Source organism: Musca autumnalis, unplaced genomic scaffold (genome assembly GCF_047663935.1).
Source record: "Musca autumnalis isolate F117 unplaced genomic scaffold, ASM4766393v1 scaffold_2, whole genome shotgun sequence".
In the NCBI taxonomy this organism is placed as follows: Eukaryota; Metazoa; Arthropoda; class Insecta; order Diptera; family Muscidae; genus Musca; species Musca autumnalis.
Genome location: NW_027411755.1, coordinates 252,716,363 through 252,741,211, shown reverse-complemented (window position 1 = coordinate 252,741,211; position 24,849 = coordinate 252,716,363). Strand labels below are relative to the sequence as shown.

Here is a 24,849-nt window from a genome sequence, read left to right as displayed (position 1 = left end):
CTATTCGAAAAACAAACCTGTAAAAAAAACACCCGTTATTTGCAATGTTCCACGTCTGTAAACACTCTGCATTTGTGAACGTTGAGCGCCACTATTCCAGGTCCAGGAGTCATTCTCATCGTACGTTTCCAAAATGAGTCCTACGAACAAGTTATGGTTGATCCCAAAAGTCGTTCTAACCTTCACATTCAAAAAGAAAATTGTGATGTAGAAATGCATCCAAAACATGTGAAAAAGAATCAATCGGTTATGCCGGCAACTAAATACCTACAGGCTATGACTGTACATAAAAGAAAGTAAGAAAGTATCAGTCAGTTGTGCCGACAGAGATAAAACCTCTGCCTAGGACCGAAAGAAGCAAGTAAACACAATACTTCTGACGTCTATAGAGGTTTAATGAGTTTTTTGGGCCAAATTCTTAGGAAATATGGTCTTGCACTGTCGAAACTATGGCCGCATACACAACATATGGCCAAAAATTTAAAAACGATCCCAGACTTGTGCTTAAACTGAAATCTTTCTAAAATTTGTGTGGGAGGTAACCGATAGAGTGATCCGATATAGTCAATATTCGGACATAATCCGAGACTGTAAGAAACAATACGATGTACAAAGTTTGAACCATATCTTACGTATTACCCAGTTTAGTTTGTGCCAGCAAGTCTTTTTTGGAGCTTTTGGGCCATTATCTCAGGAAGTATGGACTTGCCACCGCAAAAAGTTGCGCCGTCGTAAAAGAACCCACAAGAAAGGCTTGTTGAAAAAACGATCCGAGGGTTGTTTGAGATTTTGGGCCAATTTGTCAGGAAGTAAAGACTAGCAAGGGCCGCAAATACAACATGTTGTCAAGAATTAAAAAAAATATCCGAGACGAGTCCTTACACTACAATCTTTCCAAACTTTGTGTGGGAGGTACCAGTATGAGTGGCCCGATGTATTCAATATTTGTAAGAACTAATACGATGTACAACGTTCGGTTTCCCCCTTCGAGGGTTATCTTACGTACAACCCAGTTTAGTTGGTGCCGGCAGCCTTTTTTCGAGCTTTTGCGCCATTATCTCAGGAAGTATGCAGTTGCCCCCGAAAAAAATTGCGCCGGCGTAACAGGGCCCGCAGGAAGAGACGAGATTTTAAGCTTTACTTTTTCCAACATTTGTGTGGGAGGTACACGAAGGAGTATACCCATTTAGTCAGGGACATGGCTAAATCCACAGCAAATTATCTGAAACGGATTTTGTCCAAATATACTTGGGACCTAAAACCATTATTTCGACGAGGTAAAATTTTAGTCGTATCTTTCGTTTAAAATCTGAGGATGTTGTAGTTTAAAATCTGAGGATGTTGTAGACATATTTGACCGAACCAAATCAATCTCTAGGAGAGTTTGTATAGTCATAAATCTCTACGCACCATGTCCCTTTTAATGTTGGGCGCCACTATGACTTTGGTTTCAATCGCACTTTGGTGGTTTCTTTGACACCGGATCACAACTCAGCAGCGTTCCATCCAGCGGCTTCCGCCTCAGCGTACATATGCTTGTATTGTATCGCTTTCCTGGGTTGAGAGCAGCATATCCCGGAATGCTTACTCCGGATTTTTTGGTCCGTGCTGAGACAGAGGAAACCCCAAGACCAATACGGATGTGCTCAATTTTTTACATCCGCATCCACCTCACTCCAACTTCGGTGAGATGCAATTGATGTCGGGAGCAGGTGCACCTTAGGTGTTGCTCTGGACTCGCCCATGTGAGGAACTACGACAGGCACTGTGTTGCTGCATGCTGTGAGAACACAGCCCCCAATTAGTCGTCGTCCTCATCAGAATACGTGAGTCCTCCGCAGTCCCACTAATAGCCGCCGCACACTCAGCACTTAACACCAGCCGTTACTGTTCCAATCCATGAAAATTGCATCCTGTTTGCAATTTAATTGCAATGGAGTAAGATCGCGGAAATAGTTGACTTCATGACTCTGAAGAAAGCCATGGTCTTGGTGGTGAAGGATACCAAGCACAACAAACAACTGCAGCGTTGTGATGGTTACAACGTACGGAGGAATGATCGGAAAAGAAGTGAAGGTAGAGGAACTGGCTTTCCTATTGCCCCAGTCCGTTCAATACAGACCCATCTCCCATAAACCTGGCTCTAATGATACGTACATGGAATGTATAGATGTGGAACTGCCGAGCTGTACTCAAGACTATAGACCCAACATTAGTACGCTTTTGGAAGGACATAACCTTATCTTAGGGAACTTTAATGCTCATAAAGAGTTGTGGCATTCGGACCAAGGTAGTGACCCGAGAAGTATAGCGCTGGCTGAGCTGATTGATAGCCATACTTTTTGCCTGCTCAATGAGGACTCCCCTACCAGAATCAGCGGAGAGTCCCATAGATTGCCAGACAAACCATCGTGTCACCTGAGAAATAACGTCAGCTGGTTACCCGTTGTTTCTCTTGTATCAGACCATCTCTCCATAATTGTCTCCATCAGCAGACCGCCCGATTTCATCACCTCTAACCGCGGCACTTTCATCACTCAATGTGAAAGCTAATTGACCTAGTTTTAGAGAGTTCACTAATCACCGCTTCAGAGATCTGTCAAACCCTTCTGATGTTCGGTTAGCATAAAGGACGTTCCGACCAATGACGTCTCGTGGCAACCCATATTGTCTCTTGGATAAGAACATCTCTCAGCAGACAGCCCGACTTCATCACGTCTGAACGTCGCACTTTCATCAATCATGGGAAAGTTAATTGATCTAGTTTCAGAGAGTTCACCAATAACTGTTTCAGAAGACTGCCCAAACCTTCTGATGTTCGGGTAGCAGAATGATGTTCAGGGACATCATCACAGCTGCAGCCTCTCGCTATATACCTTCACTAATCATCACTTTAAAGAATTGTTCAAACCTTCTGATGTGTGGGTTGCAGAAGACAGCACACTAGAGACGGAATAAGTAAAATGTGGGTAACGGTTAACTGATTCTCGAACCCTGGAAAGAAGGATGAAAGGACCTTAATCAAGTTTCTTGACGTTCGTTGACTGATCTGAAGAGTTGCATATTGGAGCCGGGGTAAGAAAGTTTGGGACACCGATTAAATCACTCTCGATTCCTGGAAAGAAGGCTGAAAAGACCTTAGACAAGTTTTGTGACGTTCGATTACTGATCGGAAGTGGTGCGAAAAGAAGAGTAGTACGTCGCATTAGGTGTTTTTATGCCGAGAAGGAACAACCGCAATTTATAATGGAAGTAGAGTTGGACAATCTAATTCATAGTTCACTGTCCTAGTTCAAAAACGTATGAGTAACGCCATAAAAACTAACGTGTTATATTACGTATTCACAATTTGCTTATACAAACGACCGGTGTCCATTGAATTAGATAGTGAACTAGGTTGTTCAATTTAGTTCAATTGGCACAACTCTAAACGGAAATCATCCAAAGCTTCGGTGAAATTTCAGTGGTTACGCTGAAACATCTGTATTTGCCGAGAGTCGAGTATCTCACTAAAGTTCTCAACCTGTCGACAGCTACCAACATCGTCCCCAAAGTCTGGAAAATGGGCTACTGAAGTCAAGCAAAGATGAATCGTACAAACCGATTTCGCTTTTGTCGCCTTTAGCGAAAACTCTTGAGGTTTTACTCCTCCCCAATGTCAGAAATAGATATCTAGTTGCCGACCATCGCCATGGGTTCCGTAAGCAGTACAGCACGACAACAGCTCTTCAAATCATCTCCATACATATTAGTCGTGGACTCAACCAGAACTAGATGTACGATAAGACGGTTTTGGTGGCGCCCAACATATCAAAAGCCTTTGATACTCTCAAGAACTCCATGCTGTTTGAGTTACAGGCAGCAGACTACCCTCCGGCATTGTTTGAAACGTCGGCTAATCAATTATATGTGTGGACCCTAGGTGGGAGCCTCCGTGGTGCAGTAGTGGTAAGCACGTCAGCTTTGCACTCAGAAGGCCGGCTGTTCAATCACCGACAAAAACATCAAAATTATCGGCGGTGGGAAATCCCCTCAGTAATGTCGGCACATCGTGGTCGAATTCTGGAAAATGGGCGGGGTGGTTCCGCTACAGAAACCAGGCAGGGATGCCAGCAAGGGTGAATCGTGCAGATCTATGTCGCTTTTGTCGCCCATAGCAAAGATACTTTACTTCTCTGTCCTAACATCAGAAATAGCTATCAAGTTGTCGATCATCAGGATGGGTTCCGTAAGCAGTGCAGAGTTGCACTCCACCTCTACAATCGAGGACTCAACAAAAGCCTTTGACTTTTGACTTATCTAAAGCCTTTGATACTGTCAAGCACTCCACGCTGTTTTAGGCATTGAACAGACTACCCTCCTCCGACTTCCATCATATATACATATGTGTGGACGCCAATCGTACGGGAAATTCAGGAACAAGAAGTCAAAGCCCCTTAAAATGAAGCAGGGAGTTCGCCAAGGTGTGGTGAATCTTCGAAACTGTTTAACCTCAATCTTTCCTGTATTCCACCGTCTCCTGGCGGCATTGAGATTTGTAGGTGTGCGAAAGATTGTACGATCTTGGCGTTGGGTACCTTCCCTAATGTTATTTGTGAAAGGCTGAACTACTATTACAAATATCCGCAACAACACTTTGGGTGCAGATAACATATTAGGTGATAGATTGGTCTGGTAAGTTCAACCTGATGGAAAATTATTCAAGCCTGTCAAAACCTCTCCCTAAGAAATGCAATAGGGTGCCTCCTACTGTAAACAGTGCATGAGGAGACGAAGATTCTTCCAGTGCCGCAACACAATGGCATGCCGTCGTTGTAGTACTTTCTTCTAATCACCGTCTGGTGGTTGGACTCCCATTCCAAGCATTTCAGGAGGTTTGGCAGGACAGTATGTTGTGCGAACCTACATCGCCATAAACAGGACCTATAGGACTTGCTGACGTTCTTCAGCTGAGGGAATGTACTGCGAGGACCGCATTAACACGACATTTGTTTATTCCATCTGCGACTGCAGCTGTGTGAATGCTTTCCAAACCTGCTTGAAACGCTTGATAATCTAGATCATGAAGATTATCTTACCATACCTGGGTGGTAGAATCCTGTCCACAAGATTTGAGCACGGTTGCTCAGGCTTGTTCACCATCTTGTTGTCTTGATGAACCGGTAAAAGCTTATGTTTATGTGTTATAACTTGGTATTTTGTGTTCTTAGTAGTTCCGATCCAACAATTCCTTCCATAGAATCTTTAAAATTGTGTGCTCTTGTATTAAACCTATCCCCTTCCATTTCTTTGCAGGTGTTCGCCATGCCTCGTATCGTGATGCTCGCGGTGTCAGCCACTCGTACTTCTTCAGTTGGGAACATGCCCCCACACGAAGCTTGGAAGTCGATTGGTTGGATGCTCGTAACATTTGCCGTCGCCATTGTATGGATGCCGTTTCGTTAGAGACACCCCAAGAGAATGAATTCATCAAGCAGCGAATTGCACGCGGCAATGTTCGCTACATCTGGACATCGGGTCGTAAGTGTAACTTTGCTGGCTGTGATCGTCCCGATTTGCAACCACCAAATGAAAATGGTTGGTTCTGGTCTGGTTCAGGTGCTAAAATTGGTCCCACCTCTCAACGCAACACTGGCGATTGGTCGTCCACCGGTGGCTACAATCAACCTCAACCCGATAACCGTGAAGCTGCCCAGGGTAACGACGAATCTTGTCTTTCAATTTTGAACAACTTCTACAATGATGGCATTAAATGGCACGATGTGGCCTGCCATCACTTGAAACCATTCGTCTGCGAAGATTCCGATGAGTTGTTGAACTTTGTACGCTCACGTAATCCCCAATTACGTATTTAAATAAATTGAATTTTGAAGGGTTTTGTTTGTTGGGTGGACCACCCTAAACCAAACCAGCCAATGATCCAACCAGTATAAATTGGAACTGCCTCTCAAAATTATGATTTATTTGTTTTTTGTGAAAAATTGTTATGTTTAGAATCCTCATCCTCTCTCCCACCTACCACCACCAACAACTCATTTAACTGCTCCTTCCTCTATCTCAAAATAAATTGAAAGAAGAAGCAGAATTCGTAATTTTAAGTTTATTTCTAAAAAAATAAATAATTTATATTTTTACCCTCTAAAACAAACAAATGAGATCTGTTATTGTTTACATTTTGTCATTAATTTGTTATAAAAAGAAATTTGAAATTTATTTTTTTTTTTGTTTATAAATGTTATATAGTTATAAAAAATCGTTATATTTTAATCTAAAAAAAAAACATCATCACATTTTTTATTCTTCCTCCTAATTATTTTTATTTATCTTCCTTTTTTTCTCTCTATCCATTATTCGGAGTGAACCAAGTTTCTATCTGTTCTGTAAAAAAAAGGAATCATTCAAATTGCATTTATTTAATAAAGACAAAAAAGATACAACAAAATTGAACTAAAAGTGTTGAGTTTTTATTTAAAGGACGTAAAGGAACATAGCTATTAAAACGGGCTAGAAATGTTGTGGGATGTAAGGAACTTTATTACTACCTACTTGTTGTTTTTGTTCCGAATTTAGGTTTGTTTGCATAAACAAAATTATATATTTCTGGTCTGGCAATACCCTTATAGTTTCTCAAGAAAGAATGCGCCTAAAAGTATACACCACATTTGGGCGTCATACCCATTTTTATATCAATTCAATTTTTCAATTTTCAATTCAATTCAAATTTTATTGAGTCTTTTCCTTTTTAACATATGCATGTACAATTTTGAACATTGTTTCAGTGGGTCCTTAAAACTATAGTGTTTGGTTTTAATGTCATATGTGTTATGTTCAGCACCATGCTTTTCCATATAATGTTGATTGTGTTAAAAACTAAATTTAATATATGTTCCCGTGTTTGCTCCCGACACTACAATTTTTGAGAGCATGTCTCGTTTGGATTTATCTTACAACTAAATTTAACCTAAACCTAACCTAACTTAAACTAAGCAGATAAACTGTAATAACGATAGACATGTGCTTTAGGCTATAAAACACATTTCTATCGAGAAAACTTTTTATCTGCTCCGTTACCTAGCCCCTGTGCTTACCAGGAGAGGTGCTGATATAGAAATCTGGACACTCAATAGAATCCAAGGCCATAGCCAAATCAATACCAAGTGGGGAAACATAATTTGTGTTTTCCCAATCGAATTGATTTTGTTCTTCAACAACTCTTTGCATAAGTGAGTTAGAATGCATATAAAGTCTATTTACATAATTCTTAATTAGTTGCATGGCATAGACTGATATTGGGGTAACATGAGCTGCCTCATAAATATACTGATTTGAGAAACGCTTGTTATACGCTTGAAAATTTTTTCCCACACAGAGTCGTAGTATTTTCCTTTCCAGTATTCCGAACTCTTTCATTACCGTTGGTGATATCGAAAACCATATGGGTAAGGCATAGACCAGAACTGGTCTAATAGCAGTTTTGTATAGCAATAACTTTGTTTTTTCAGGTAATACCCTGCTATTAAGGAGTCTTCCAAGTGACCCCTTAATACCATATGCCTTCCCCAAATTGCACCGTGCATTTTGGTTAAATTTAAACAATTTGGTTAACCAAACTCCCAAATATTTGAATCTGTCTTTAAATGGTATTTCCACACCATTCAGAGACAGTCTCAAAGACTTACTTTCAGGAACTACCCATCTCTTGCATTTTCCGGAAGCGTTTCTCAAACACATAGCCTCGCTCTTGGAAGTATTTATCTTTATGCCCCATTCAGTATAAAAAGCATTAACCGTTCTTAAGTGACAGGATACAATAGCTAACGCTTTACTTGGAGATTCCGCGTGTGCATACAAAAGACAGTCGTCAGCGTACAACACACCCAATGAATTTTGATGCGTATGAGGAAAGTCGTGCATGTAAATATTAAACAGGTGTGGCGATAAAATAGACCCCTGGGGAACCCCACAGGATACACTATTCGTATCAGATATCTTATTTCCAAGCTGAATGTAAAACTTCCTATCAGTGAAAAAGCTTCTGAACATTTTTACTATATGCGGTTCAAAGCCTAAACGAGCCATTTTATACACAATGCCATCGTGATAAGTCCTATCGAATGCTTTCTCAACATCCAGCGAGATTGCAACCGTGCATTTTCTTTCTCTCAAATTAGAAATTATATCATTATTAAATTTTGTTAACGCATCCACCGTCGAATGTCCCTTTTTAAAGCCGAATTGAAATTCTGAAATATAGTCGTTTGGTAAACCTGCATCCATTTTATCCCGCAAAATTTTTTCAAATAACTTGCCCAAATTTGAAAGCAATGAAATCGGTCTCAAATTGTTAATATCTGTTGAATTTTTTTTCTTTTTGATGGGAAGAATCTTTCCTATCTTCCAGAATTTAGGAAAATATGAATTGTTTAAACAATTATTAAATATAACAACTAGGTAATGTATTGCCTTTAATGGAAACTTTCGTATTAGGAAATTAGAAATATCGTCCAAACCACATGACTTTTTATTATTTAGCCCTGACACTGTTAGACGAAGGGCTTCCACAGTTGTAAATCTGCTGTCGAGTTCGTTATTAAACGAAGTAGACTCGCCATTGAATTGAATTATGTGATTGGGAACATCGGTCAAATAATCACTTATTGAATTCTCTATATGAGACAAATCTCTATTTGGAGGCGGTCCATTATAAATTTGAGAAAAATGATCTTTCAATATATTCACTTTTTCATTATCATTTATAACGGTCACACCATTTACAGATAAATCGTTGTCTTCTGACTTCCTCCCCTTTCCTATTAATCCGTAAATTTGCCTATATGCGTTTGGACCAGGTTTAATATTTCGAAGTTTATCGTCAAACATTTGTGCCTGTTCTATTTCTACCTTTTCTTTGATTATAATTTTGAGTAGTTGAATTTGCTTTGACAATAATAAATACTGTGGATTTTGTCTATTCATATTTCTGTGAAATAATCGTTTCAGTTCCTTTTGCCACTCGTGTTTTAATTTATAAAGATTTTCAACTTCCCTAGATACCTTATATTTCCGATTCTTCATTTGTATTCTTTTTGAATGCAGTGAAGACACAAAATTTACTGTAGCAGTAAATTCGTCAATATATGTATCAATATCCCTGTCCGAAAGATTTGTATCATGAGGAGGAAAATGAGTCCCCAATTCAGCAGTCAAATCGGCCTTAAACTGACTCCAATTAGTGTTTTCAAACGATCTATATTCTTGCGGTTGTTTAACGACGAATTCCAGATCTCCAAATGTAATTTGCAATTTCAAAGCGTAATGATCGGAAAATGTAGATAAACTTTCTATACGATAATTTGGCTGGAGTACATTCACTAAAGTTGGACTTACTACAAAATGATCCAAAAATGACGATCCATTAGGAAATGATGGTACCGAATCGCACAATCTCACAAGCAAGTTATTATTTAACCAGCGTTGAAGCGCTCTTCCATTTATGTTTGTAAATGTATCACCCCATGAAGTGTTTTTACTGTTTAAATCGCCGCCTATGAGTATACCATCATAGTTTTGTGCAAAATTGTTTATGTTTGACAAACTGTCATTTATATAAGAATCACCTAAGTTCGAGGCAAAATACACAGTTCCCAGCAGAATTCTCTTTAACTGGCCGTCAATTGTCATATTAATGGAAACAAAAACGTTTGGAACTTGTATATGTGGAATTTCCACTCTAGTAAAATCAATGTTATCACGAAGTATAAGTGCTACTCCAACACCAATTTTACTTTCCAAAAATGAATAATTTTTTAAAGATACTCTATGCATTTCCTTCAGATGTGTTTCCTGAATAAATGCACAGTGTATCTTGTAAGTATTTAAAACATTCAATAAATCAATTCGGCGGCTGACATCAATCAGCGACCTAACATTAAGGGTTAAGAAATTAATATTTCTACGGATCATAAGAATGCTTAAATTCGTTTAACAACCTTAAGCATTCTTCCTTAGCCTCACTGGCTGACATTTCTTTATGCCTTTTAATAAAGCGTTCCATTTTTTCCTCTAAAGAAAGCGTTTCGGGCTCACATAGAATTCTTGCGATTTTTAGGAATTCCTGGACTGTATTGGATGTATGCTTTCGAGAGTTATTAAGACAGTTAGCAAATGATTTACCCGGCCGAACCATATTAACTCCATTAACTGCGCTAAAAACGGCTCTCGAAGCCTGAAATTTACTTTGTTGTGATGATACTCTAGATTTTTCTTTGAATTCCACATATTTTAAGTAAGAGGGACATTTCCTGTAACTGGATGGGTGACCAAATTCTTTACAGTTCACACAGAATGGCTTGCTATTTTCTGATTGCACATACTCACATTGCCCTGGTTCATGGGATTTATCACACTTAACACATGCACGTTTCCTACAGCAATTTGCTGACATATGGCCCCATTGTTGGCAACGCCAACATTGTGGAACCTTCCTATTAGCTTTTGGTGATTCAAACCAAGCCCTTTGCTTTAATACGTACCTAATGTGAGAAATGTCAGAAATAGTTTTTCCCGGAAGTAGCGATACTAAGAATAGACCTGTTTCATAGTTGTTCTTTTTAGAGTGTTGAGTACTAAATTTTGTGACTTTATGTACGGTATTTGGTGCCTGAGCATGTAAACATAACTCAATATCGTTAATTGCTGAAGCATGATATACGCCTCGAAGGACAACATTTATATGTCTTAATTGTTTGGGTGTATAAGTATAAGCCTCGAATTTACCGTCACGTAAAATCTCCATAATTTCGGCGTGTACTAAAGGATCCTGTACGTACAGTTTGCTTTTATGCCTATTTTTGTTTACTATTTTGTACACAATATTTTTAGCATTCAACTCACTTACCAAACGCCCGATATTTATATCGATTAGGAAAATAGGTGGGCAAAACTTTACGTGTTTTGGTTCCAATACTCTGCGTCCATGATTTGAATCAGCAACTTTCCTAGAACTCTCAGGTTCTTTTTCAAAATCCAAAGTCCCTAAAATAGCATATCTATTTTGCGAACCTTCACTATGTGTGACATTTACAGAGAGCTGTTTTTTCGTATTTTGGGGTTTTGAAACATCGACATCACTATCGGTTCTTCTTCGTTTGGATCGTTTTTCCTGCACACGCTGAAATCCATCATTATCTTCTCCTGAACTAGCAGAAGCATCCATGCTAACCTCAAAATTAGTTCTTGAAGATTCGTATCCATCAGTATTTTCGTTAAAATCGGTGTCAATTTGATCGTTCATAGATGCAGCAGATTTTTCCGTATTTGAAACGAAAAGCATGTCAGTCTTGGAAAATATTTTTGATGTGCTTGACGTATCAGAAAAAACAGCTTCCTTTAATGCTTTACCAAGATTATTACCAGACGAAGTTGGTCTTTTCGTCACCTTATCAGCGGCTTTCTTCGAAATCTGTCTTTGTTTGAGAGCATCTTTGGAATGGTTTAAGGGCATATTTGCAGCATCATTTCCGGTCAAAATCTTATCAGGCGGTTTCTTCGGCTCTTGGCTGCCCAAGGGCAGATGACTATCCATTGCTAGAAACGCTCGCGGCTTGGGAAAGGAACTCAAAAATTCCTGTTTTTTAATATATTTTTTTTTCCAAAAATTTGTTGAAAAAATTTGATTGAAAAATACGTCTGCTCTAATCGAAAATTCGAATCGGAATCCATTTTTATATCCTCAGCAGCATTTGTGCTAACGAGTGTTATACACTTTCACACGGGAAAAATGTGCCTCATCGAAATAATGGTTTTAGACCCCAAGTATGTATGGACGAAATGTGTTTCAGACAATTTGGAGTTGATTTAGCCATGTCCGTCCGTCCGTCTGTCTGGCTGGCTGGAGCGTACGATAACTCTCGAACGGATCAACCGATTCGGTCTGAAATTTGGTTTTCGTAATATTTTGTCCAAACTTAGTTTAAGTTCGAAGATGGGTTACATCGGTCCACTCCTTCCGGTACCTCCCCCACAAAAGTTCGAAAATGTTCGGAGATTTTGTGCGCACGATAATTCTTAAAGGGAGTAACCGATTTGGTCGATACTTTGCACATCGTGAAATTTCTACCAGACTTAGATGAGGTTCCAATATGGACTCAATCGGTCCACACCTTCGGGTACCTCCCACACAAAATTTTGGAAAAGTTCAGTTTAGGACCTGCTCTCAAATCGCTTTGATTTTTGTTGTAGCAACTTGTACTCACTGCCCCCCATACGACGCTATAAGTTTCATCAGGGACAAATCCATATTTCCTGAGAAAATTGCCTGAAAGGTACAAAAAACCCCTATGACACCGTGTGTAGTGGTTGGAGCGCAAGATAACTCTCGAACGAATGTGCCGATTCGGTCCAAAATGTGGCCTTCGTAATATTTTGTGCAATTTTAGTTTAAGTTCGAAGATAAGCCATATCGGTCCACTTCGTCAGTTGCCTCCCCCACAAAAGCTCAAAAATGTTCGGAAAAATTGTGCGCACGATAACTCTTGATGGCAGTGGCCGATTTGGTACATACTTTACACATCCTTATATATCTACCAGATATAGACCAGGTTCGAATATGGACTATATTTGTCCACTCCTTCGGGTACCTCCCACACAAAATGTTGGATTAATTCACTTTAAGACCTGCTCTCAAATCGCTTCGATTTTTGTTGTACTTACTTACTTACTTAGCTGGCCCATTACAGAACATTTGTTCTATAGGCCGAACTAAGAAGAGATCTCCATTCCTCTCTATTTGTTGCATTGCACACTGGAATACCGCGCCTTGTCATCTCATCATCCACTTGTTTCCGCCATCTATTCCTTGGCCTGCCAATTCTGCGTGCACCGCCATGTGGCATGTATTCATACGCCTTTTTAGCGGGTTCATCATCGCTCATTCTTATGATATGGCCTAGCCAACGCAATCGCTGCATCTCGATACGTTTAACAATATTCATGTCGTTGTATAGCAGATACAGCTCGTGGTTCATGCGACGTCGATATTCACCGTCAACGCAGATTGGTCCATAGATCTTTCGAAGAATTTTTCTCTCAAACACACCAAGCACTGCCATGTCTGCTTGCGCAAGTACCCAGGCTTCGGAGCCATACATCAGCACGGGTAGTATCAGTGTTTTGTAGAGCGTTATTTTTGTTTGACGAGATGTGGCTTTGTTTTTAAACTGCTTACTTAATCCAAAGTAGCATCTGTTGGCCAATACAATTCTTCTTTTTATTTCACAACTGATGTCGTTTGTTGTGTTGACGGAGGTGCCGAGGTAGACGAAGTCTTTTACTACCTCAATATTTTAGGAACCAACTTCCACAGTCGGTCCGAGCTCAATGGACGCATTGCGCGTCGACACCATCAATTTGGTCTTCTCACCGTTTACCGCCAGACCCACTTTAGCAGATTCTCCTTCGACCTTTATAAAGGTATCAGTTACTTCTTTTACTGATCGACCCATGATGTCTATATCATCAGCATAAGCAAGTAACATGTGACTGTTGGTGTAGATTGTGCCACTTCTTTTGACGTTTGCCTCTCGTATAACCTTTTCTAGCAGGATGTTGAAGAGGTCACACGAAAGGCTGTCTCCTTGTCTGAAACCTCTTTTGGTACCAAACTCTTCGGAGAGGTTCTTTCCTATTTTAACTGAGGACCTCGTGTCAGTTAAAGTCATTTTACAAAGCCGGATGAGCTTTGCGGGAATACCAAATTCAGACATGGCTTGGAATACCTTTGAGCGCAGCGGACTGTCGAAGGCTGCTTTATAATCGACAAAAAGGTGGTAGGTGTCGATCTGCATCTCTTGGGTCTTCTCCAGGATTTGCCGCAGGGTAAATATCTGGTCAATGGTGGACTTGCCAGGTCTAAAGCCGCATTGGTATGGTCCAATAATCTCGTTGACCATTGGCTTTAGTCGTTCGCACAATATCCCTGACACGATCTTGTAGGCAATAGGGAGTAGACTTATGCCCCTATAGTTAGAGCATACAGTCTTATCTCCCTTCTTGTGGACGGGGCACAGGATACTCAGGTTCCAATCGTCGGGTACTCGTTCTTCCTGCCAGATGGTGCTAACTAGCTGATGAATACACCTTATCAGCGTGTCGCCTCCGGTTTTGAACAGCTCGGCTGGTAAGCCATCGGCCCCTGCTGCCTTATTATTCTTCAGCCGATTTATTGCTGTCTTTACCTCATCCTGGCTGGGCGGTATACATTCAATACCATCTTCTGGGATTGGGACTGTGGTATCTTCGTCGTCTTCGCTGCTATTGGATACCAACAGATTTGAAAAATGTTCTTTCCATATCCTGAGTACACTATCAGTATCAGTTACCAAATTACCTTGCTGGTCTCTACAGGAGGATGTGCCTGTACCAAAGCCATCAGTTTGATGCTTGACTCTTTGGTAGAATTTTCGGACTTCATTCTGGCTCCTGTACATCTCGATTTTTTCACACTCCCGCTTTTCCATCTCTCTCTTTTTCCTGCGGAAAAGACGTTTCTCCTCTCTCCTTTTCTCCCTGTATCTCTCTCGTGCGCTACGCGTTGCTATGGATTGTAAAGTAGCCTTATATGCCGCATTTTTCTCTTCGGTGGCAGCACGACACTCCTCATCATACCATGGATTCCTTGGTGGAGGTCTCTGGTATCCAAGTATGGATTTTGCGGCTGTTTGCATGGAGTGGGCAATGCTTTGCCATTGCGCTGATATGTTATCGGGATGAGGAGGGCTTTGATTAAGCAATTGGGCTAGTTGAGTGGAATATGCTGTGGCTATCTGTTGTGATTGCAGCTTACCGATGTCTAACTTTCGTGTTGTGTCTGTTCGTACTTTGTTTGCTACGTTTAAGCGGGTGCGTACCTTTGCTGCAACAAGGTAGTGGTCCGAATCAATGTTTGCGCCTCGGAACGATCGCACATCCAACACGCTCGATGAATGTCTTCCATCTATCACAACATGATCAATTTGGTTTCTTGTTTTCTGATCTGGAGACAGCCAGGTGCCCTTATGAATATCGAGATGATTAAATCTGGTACTGCTAACTACCATGTTTTTTGCAGCTGCAAAGTCTATCAGTCTCATACCATTGTCAGATGTTTCACTGTGGAGACTGAATTTCCCGACTGTTGGGCCAAAGATATTCTCCTTTCCAATTTTGGCATTAAAATCGCCTAGAATGATTTTAATGTCATGGGCAGGGCAACGGTCATATGTTTCTTCTAAGCGCTCGTAAAATATATCTTTGGTCTGTTCATCCTTTTCTTCAGTGGGAGCATGAGCGCAGATAAAGCTGATGTTGAAGAATTTAGCTTTTATTCGAATTGCAGCAAGTCTTTCATTCACTGGAGTGAAGCTGGATACAAGATGTTTTAGTCTCCGACTAACTACGAATCCACAACCAAACTCATGCTTTACGTCATGGCAGCTATAATACAGTGCGTCACCTTTAGGTGTTGTTGTGACGCCTTTCCCAATCCATCGTATTTCCTGTATGGCAGTAATATCGGTCTTGTACTTTTCAAGTACGTCTGCCAATGCGAAGACTGCACCTTCTCTATAAAGAGTGCGAACATTCCAGGTGCAGATTCGCAGATCATGGTCCTTAAAACGTTTGCGGGGTTCGTCAACTTTAGAGGGGTTTGTTTTTCTTTTCTTTCGTTTTTTCATAGTAGGCTGTTTTTTCTTGGGGAGGGTTACTAACCCGACGCCCAAACCCAAGTTTTTAACGTTCTTATGGGTGAACGCGCGGCACATGTTAGCTCACTACCTTTAACGGGTGTTAAAGGCAGTTCCCCAGGTGACACCACGGGGAGGTCAGTGTCCACTTGGGATGAAAGAGGGACCAAGATAAATCCTGGGCTTTGCCATGTTAAAACCGGTCAGGACCGTTCCTTGGTATCTTCCATCCCCTACGTCGATTTTTGTTGTAGCAACTTGTATTCACTGCCCTCCATACGACGCTATAAGTTTCATCAGGGGCAAATCCATAGTTCCTGAGAAAATTGCCTGAAAGGTACAAAAAAACCCCTATGACACCGTGTGTAGTGGTTGGAGCGCAAGATAACTCACGAACGCATGTGCCGATTCGGTCAAAAATGTGGCCTTCGTAATATTTTGTGCAATTTTAGTTTAAGTTCGAAGATAAGCCATATCGGTCCGCTCCTTCAAGTACCTTCCCCTACAAAAGCTCAAAATTTTTCGGAAAAACTGTGCGCACGATAACTCTTGATGGGAGTGTCCGATTTGGTCCATCCTAATATATCTACCAGATATAGATCAGGTTCGAATATGGACTATATTTGTCCACTCCTTCGGGTACCTCCCACACAAAGTTTTGGATAAATTCACTTTAAGACCTGCTCTCGAATCGCTTTGATTTTTGTTGAAGCAACTTGCATTCGCTGTGTCAATTACAACATTAAAAGTTTTTTCGCGGGCAAGTCCATACCTCTTAAGAAAACAGCCCGAAAGTTGTAAAAACCAATATGGCACCATATGTAGTGACTGGAGAGCTCGAACCGAATACTGCGTTCGTCCACACTTTGGATATTATAATATTTCTTCGAATATTAGATGAAATTCAAAGGTGGTGGTTATATGTCCACTCCCTCCGAAAATATTCGTTAAAATAGTACGCGCGATTTCTCAGACATATCAACCGATTTGGTCCAAACTTTGGATCTCTAAATATTGTCGAAACTTAGATTATGTTCAAGTTTAGGCCCTATCTGTACAATCCTTGTGGTACCACCCACACAAATGTTCAACATTTTTGTGTGGTTAAGGGTCTGTTCGAGGATCCTTTGGATATTTTTAACGCAGGTTTCCCTAGTGGTCCTGTTTACAGCGATATTATTTTTTTCGTTGTTGTTGTTGTGAAAGTGTTTTATTATTATGTTTGTATGTTCGTTCTCCTGTTCAATCTGGCTCTGGGTCTATCTCCAGTTCCAGGAAGGTGGCTACTACGATGGGATGTAACCACAGATCCACTGGAGTCCGATGTGTAGGCTTGGCGGGCAGTTGAAAAGGTGCTTAGTATCATGCGGGCCCATGCCGCATACTGGGCAGATGTCTTGCACGGTGCGATCGATTCTCGCCCAATAGGAATTTAGGCGACTGCAATATCCCGAGCGTAATTGGGCCAAAACTACTCTGGTTTGTCGTGGCAGCTGCGATAGATGGGGGATGTACTCCGATGACTGCATTCACACAATAATTGCTTATGGCCTTAGCAACTGCATCCATGTGAATGCTGTTCAAACCTGCCTGATATGCCTGTTGATCTAGAGGTTCTCCCCTATATTGAGCATGAATATCCTTCTTGATATGCCTGGGTGTATCGGTGGCCAGCAGATGGTGATTGGGATGGCCCCCACGGTAACACCCGAGCAAGTACTGCAACGATAGCATCTCGTTATGTTGTCGTACTGGAAGAATCTTTGCCTCCTCATGTAAATGGCCCATTGTAGATTTGAGCAGGCAACCTGTTGCTGTTCTCAGGGCGGCGTTCTGACAAATTTTAATCTTATCCCTGTGCGTGTCACATAAATTCGGGGACCAATCTGGCGCCGCATAGCTTACCACAGACCGACCTATCGCTTTATACGTGGTCAACAAGGTTTATTTATCTGTACCCCAAGTGCTGCCGGCTAGGGACTTGAGGACCTTGTTCCTACATTTCAGTTTATCGCAGATAGCTGTGGCATGCGAGGACGACGTGAAAGTGTGTCGAATGTGACCCCTAGAATTTTGGTGCAGTTTGTGGTCGGAATTCTACTACCATCGACCCTGATATTCAACTCTCTTCTATACTGCACCGTCCTTGTGGTGAACAGAGTGGCCGTCGATTTAGTGGCGGATATCTGCATATTCCTCGCGTGGAAAAAGTTGGTAAGATCGGCTAAATAAGAGTTCAGTCTCTCACAGATGTCATCAGGGTAGGTACCTGCTGTTCCCCGCGTAGAGTGCTACGGGGCTTGGACTTCTTGTTCCTGAATTCCACATACGACTGGCGACCACACATATAGTTGATTATCCAACGTTTCAGACTTGGCCAGAGGGTCGTCTACTCGATGTCAAAGGCTTTTGATTAGTCAAGCGCCACCATCACTGTTCTATCACACGGCCGATCCTCGTTGAATCCTAGACAAATATGTGTGGAGATGGTTTGCAGCGCTGTTGTCGTGCTGTGCTGCTTACGGAATCCATGCTGATGATCGGCAACATGATAGCTATTTCTAATGATGGGGAGGACTAAGGCCTCAAGGGTCTTCGCTAAAGGTGACAAAAGCGAAATCGGCCTATACGATTCACCTTTGCTGGCATCCTTGCCTGGCTTCAGTAGCGGGACCACCCTGCCCATTTTCCAGACTTCGGGAACAATAAGGGTGGCTAGCGACAGGTTGAGAACTTTAGTGAGATACTCCACTCCCGACTCATCCAGCTGTTTCAACATAACCATGGAAATTCCGTCAGGGCCCAACGCTTTGGATGATTTAGCGTTCCTGGTGGCATTCCCAACATCATCCATTGTAAACTGTGGTGGTTTATCCTCGGCAGGAAGAGATCTAATGCGACGTTATACTCTTCTCTTCGCCCTGTCACTCTCGGGGTGCTCGACAAACTGTCGATTGAAGTAACTTGCACAACTCTTCGGGTCAGTCAACGTAACGCCGCTAAACTTGACTGAGGTCCTGTTATCCCTCCTTCCGTGGTTCGAGAGTGACGTAACCGTTGCCCACAATTTACTTATACCGGCTCCAATGTCGCAACTCTTCAGATGATTTAACCACTTGTTCCGCTTATGTTCGCCGACCAGCCTGTTAACTTCCAGTGTCAACTCCCTGTCTCTGGGGTCGTCGGGGTTGGTTCGACGAAGCTCATTTGCTAATCCCGTCGCCTCTGCTGGGAAATTTGGTCTTACTTATCAATGCTTATGCTTTTCGTAGGCTAGTGTGATAAAAAAGCCCTATCTATCGTTATCTCCGCAAATTTTTGAGCTTTAATCCTATCCATCGAACATCTATCATCTCTTGGCGTGCCATATCAGATCGCATAATCACTGCAAGGTTCCGTAGCAACATCAAAAAAAGTGTCTCCATCATACAATGTTACGCTCCGACAGAGGATGCTGACTCCTCAATAAAAGACGAATTCTAAAACCAACTGATCGCAACACTGCGAAACATCCCTAACCGCGACATTATTGTGCTCATCGGAGACTTTAATGCAAAAATCGGAACCGAAAATAAGGGCATTACGCACGTAATATGAAAACACGGCCTAGGCTTAAAGAACAACAATGGTGATCGTCTAATAGATCTCTGCCAAACCTTCGACCTCATAATAGGTGGGTCTTTATTTCCACACAAAAACATACACAAATACACGTGGACATCCCCAAATAATCAAACCCGTAATCAAATCGATCATTTATGCATCAGTCGTAAATGGAGAGGCTCGTTACAGGACGTGCGAACAAAGCGAGGAGCAGATATGGACACAGACCACGAACTTTTAGTTGGCACTATTAAAATAAAGCTTCGTCGAAATTATTAAGGAAAATCCAAAAAGATAGAGAGGCAACTCGATGTGAAGGTACTCAACAACAATATTCAGAAGATAGACGGTCAGTGAACTCTTGGAAACATGTCTACCCACCAACAACAAACCATGGGAGGAAACAGTGAACGTGCTGAAAACAATTGCGGAAAAGGAAATAGGATACAGACAAAAAGAAGCAAGAAAGATCTGGATATCTGACAACACCTGGAAATTAATACAGGAAAGGAATACCTTAAAGAAAAAACTACTCGGAGATGCAAATACCAACCAGGAATACAAAATAAAAGCAAAGGCAGTAAAAAAAAGCAGCCAGAACCGATAAAAGAAAATATCTTGAAAATATAGCCATAGAAGCAGAGGCAGAGGCAGGAGCGAACGATGCCAGGAAAGTCCACCAGGTAATAGGCCGACTATGCAACAACAACTTACGAGCTAACCGAGGGCTAAAAGATCTCAACGGCGAAATAATCACCAATCCGGAGGATCAAATCCATCTGTGGAAACAACACTTTGAACGTATAAGCAATATTGAGCACGAAAACAATCATAATTCCTATATTCATTTGAATACGAATACCCCCATTAACGAGTCGATAGCTGTACATATACCTACTGTAGAAGAGATAAGAGACGCCATATTAAAACTGAAGCGCAATAAATCACCAGGAGAAGACGGCATACCGCCCGAACTACTGCAAACAAATCCCACCGCATCAGCAAAAATCTTAGAACCGTATATGAAAGACGTATGGATAAACGAGCAATTCCCAACTACATGGTCAAAAGGAGCCATCATAAAACTGCCAAAGAAAAATGATCTAACTATATGCGACAACTGGAGAGGCATCACTATATTAAACACTATTTACAAAATAATGTCCATTCTTCTAAATGATAGATTGCTAAGCATAGAGAAATCTCTGCGTGACGAACAAGCAGGGTTTCGACCAAACCGAAGCTGCTTAGATCAAATTAACACACTACGTATAATAATAGAGCAATCTATAGAATGGAAAACACCACCATATCTCATATTTATTGATTTCAAAAAAGCTTTCGACTCAATAAACCGTGAAGCTATATGGGCACAAAAAATAATCAATATAATCAAGGCAATGTACGAGAGCACCACCCTCACTGTTCGTCACTGCGGCCTCACAAGTGAACACTTCCATACGAATGCGGGAGTTAAACAAGGTTGCCCCCTTTCCCCCCTTCTATTTGCAGCAGTTTTGGATGAGATTATGGCAAATGTATGTTCCAAAAAAAAAGAGGTATTAACTGGACCTTTGACCGACACTTGGAAGATCTTGATTATGCCGACGATATATGCTTACTGTCACATAACTTTAATCTAATGCAGAGCAAATTAGACGACTTAGTAAAAATTGCAAAAACTGTGGGTCTAGAAATAAACACAGCAAAAACATACGCGATGCGAATAAATAATACCAACGCAAACAACTTCATAATTGACAACAATCCTATAAAATACGAAAAAAGCTTCTGCTACCTCGGTAGCATCATGTCTGCAGACGGTGGAGTAAGCGACGATGTTGAAAATCGGATCAAGAAAGCAAGATCAGCATTCGGTCGCATGAGAAGAACGTGGAAATCAGCACACATTCAAAGAACACGAAACTTCGGCTTTTTAACAGTTGTGTAAAATCAACATTACTGTATGGCAGCGAGACTTGGCTAATGACCAAAAGCGTGGCACACAAATTACAAACATTTGTAAACAAATGTTTGCGCATCATATTAAAAGTGTTTTGGCCTAATACCATATCAAACGACGAAATCTTAAGACAGACAAAGGAAGATCCAATACTGCAACAGATTATAAGACGAAAGTGGAAATGGATTGGCCATACATTGCGCAAACCAATTAACAGCATCACCAGAACAGCCTTGGAGTGGAACCCTCAGGGAAACCGTCGACCCGGACGTCCAAAAAATACTTGGAGGAGAACCATAAAGACTGAATTAAACCAGATAAATAAATCTTTCGATGAAATAAAATTAATATGTCAAGATAGATTAAGATGGAAATGTATTGGTCTGTTCCTTTACTTCTGAAAATGGTAAAACCGGCAAAAGTAGTAAAAGTTGAAAACTGCTCCCATATGAATTGTATTGTGTCTGAAGTAAAGGAACGCTTTTCGAGTAAAAAGTTGTAAAACTTGAAGATTCTTGAACGTAAAGGAACAGGGCTTATTATAGAAGCCCTATGTTCCCAAGTGGAATAATAAAGGAAAAAAAATCCTATCCATACTTTTATCGGTTCATACGCCCAACATAAGTTTTTTTTTTTTTTGGGGAAAAAAAATATTTCAAACCCCACAGGCTGAGGGTATAGCTCTGTCGCCAAAGCCGACTGATACTTTTTTACTTGTATTGTAATAACTCTAGCAGCCTCCACAAAAATAGATATAGAACGCTGAAATTTTGGAAAGATGCGTCTTTTGTTTGCAGGCAGGTCAAGTCTGATGATGGGCTATATCGGTCCACGTTTTGGTATAGCCCCCATATAACAGTAACGCCTGATTTCAGGTATTTTTACGTTTTTAGTCACATTTCCAAACCGAATTAGATTTAATTTGACATTTAGGGTTTCTAGTGATCAACAAAAGAAATAGTCCACAAATTATGGGCATAGGTCCATGTTTTGTTATAGCCCCACATAACGATACCTCCCGATTTTCTGTATTTTCGGCATTTTGAGGATTTTAGCTACATTTTTACCGAAATAGCCACAATTTGACATTTGAGGTCCACCGTGGTCACGAAAGTTCTCCACCAAAAATCATAAACATAGATAAATGTATTGGTAAAGCCCCCATATATCGGTACCTCCCGATTTTCGGTATTTTAAGAATTTTATATACATTTTTTACCGAACTAGCTTCAATTTGACATTTGAGGTTCTCCGTGGTCACGAAAGATCTCCACCAAAAATCGTCAACATAGGTCCATGTTTTGTTGTGGCCCCGGTATAACGATACCGCCCGATTTCAGGTATTTTGAGGATTTTAGCTACAATTTTTAACCGAACCAGCTGAAATTCGACATTTGATATTCTTAGTGGTCACGAAACTTCTCCACAAAAAATCGTCAACATAGGTCCATGTTTTGTTATAGCGCCCTGGTATAACTGTACCTGCCGATTTTCGGTATTTTGAGGATTTTAGATACATTTTTTACCGAACTAGCTGCAATTTGACATTCGAAAGTTCTCCACCAAAAATCGTCAATATAGATAAATGTATTGGTATATCCATTGGTATAGCCCATATAACAGTACCTCCCGATTTTCGGAATGAAAATTTCATACAGTTTTTGAACATTTTGATTCCAAAAAGTCATATTTGTCCACACATATAATTGATTATCCAAGGTTTCAAACTTGACCGGGGGATAGGTAGTCTCATCCATGTAAATCAAATAGCGTGGGGCGCTTGACGGTACCAAAGGCTTTTGTTAAGGTGGGCGCCACCAAGCGTTCCTGATGACATTCGCAATATATTCCTTTTAGAGTTTTGCCAATTGAACTAAATTGAACGACTTAGTTCACTATCTAGTTCAATGCACACCGGTCGTTTGTATGAGCAACTTGTGTATACGTAATATAACACGTTAGTTTTTATGGCGTTACTACTTCCGTTATAAATTGCGGTTGTTCCTTTTCGTAGTACTCGTCTCATCGCAATGTCTCAACAAATTGACGATTAAAATAACATGCACACCTCTTCCGATCAGTCAACGAACGTCACAAAACTTGACGAAGGTGCTCTCATCCTTCTTCTCAGGAATGGAGAACGGAAATTATCTTATCCCGGCTCCAATGGTGCTACTCTTCAGTTGATCTATTAACTTACAGTGTCAGATCCCTAAATCTGAGGTCACTAGGGTTGGCTGGACGAAGCTCATTTGCAAGTATCACCGCCTTTTAAGCCATCCGGCTCTGGGGCGGCCCAAACTGAAAAAAATTGTCCTCAAATCGGACATCCAAATGGTTTGGGTAGTTTCCTGATCCGGTGATTGGCTGTAACAGTGATTATGTCTCGGAACGTCCTTTTTGCTACATGAATATCAGAAGGGCTAGACAGTTCTCTGAAGCGGTGATTGGTGAATTCCCTAAAACTAAGCCAATTGCCTTTCCAATGATTGGTGAAAGTGTGGCGTTCAGACGTGATGAGGTCGAAAGTTCTACTGATGGACACAATTTTAGAGAGATGGTCTTTCTCAAGAGACGGCGTAATTTTTTAGGCCAGGTTAGCTATGATTATGTCTGGTGAACAGTGGCACAATTCACTAACTCTGGCAGGGGCGTCCTCATTGGTCGTGTAAAACGCAAAGCTCTCAATTTGCTCAGCTAATGTTGGGGCTATAACTTGGAGTGCACCTATTTGTCGGCTATTTAAGCAACACTACCTCGGCAGATATTACAGACTGACACACGCCGGTTTGAAAAATTACGATCGCGGTGCTTCAAAATACCTTACAAACGACTTTAAATCGTGGCAGGTGACGAATCATGGAAATATGCATATGAGCTCGAAATAGCAATCGCCCGTAAGGGTCTTCGAAAACAAGCCAAATCCAGCGAAAATTGTTTTTGGAGAAGCACTTCGAAGCAAATAGTCGCCTGTTTCTACAGTAAAAATGGTAAAGAAACCACTGTTCCGGTTTGGTAACGCTGGACGGTCAATTCTGAATGGTATACCACAATGTTTTGTCTGAAGTTTTGGGAGAAATTCGAAAAACGAGTAAGAAAAGGAGAACCATTGTGCACCAAGACAGTGCGAGCTCTGACACAACGGTTCAAACCAGAGCCTTTTCGTTCGACCAAAACGTCGACAGCCCTGACTTGACACCACCCACACATTAAGAAAAAATGCGTGGTCGGCGATTTCCGTCTCCAGATGATGCTGTTGAAGCGTTCAAAAACCATGTTTTGGGGGTGTTTAAATCAGAGTGGAAAAAGTACTTCGACAATTGGTCTGAGAGTTAGTTAGAATTTTCGTTATAAAATACAACCGGTGAATGCAGATTAATAAGCCTTATTTTCAGTAGATATGCAGCTCCCTCCCAGTTGTTGTTGTTGATGAACTCAATAAAAATATTTTGTAGTTTTTTTTTCAATAACATTTATTAACGTATTACATATACATACATAGATTGTTTTTAAGTTAGAACTAATATTTCGAATTTTGTTTTTAAAAACAATGACAAAAGA

General features: G+C 40.9%; 1 protein-coding gene across 5 annotated transcripts in view; it reads left to right on the top strand.

Moving 5' to 3' along the window:
- Window positions 1–6,453, top strand: part of LOC141395489 (uncharacterized) — a 153,275-nt gene extending 146,822 nt beyond the window's left edge. For all 5 annotated transcript variants that reach the window (XM_073971476.1, XM_073971474.1, XM_073971470.1 and 2 more), the window contains exon 3: window positions 5,296–6,453. In XM_073971476.1, the coding sequence (XP_073827577.1) occupies window positions 5,296–5,855 (560 nt within the window). In that variant the 3' untranslated portion in view covers window positions 5,856–6,453. The remainder of the gene's footprint in view (window positions 1–5,295) is intronic.
- The last annotated feature ends 18,396 nt before the right edge of the window (window positions 6,454–24,849 follow it).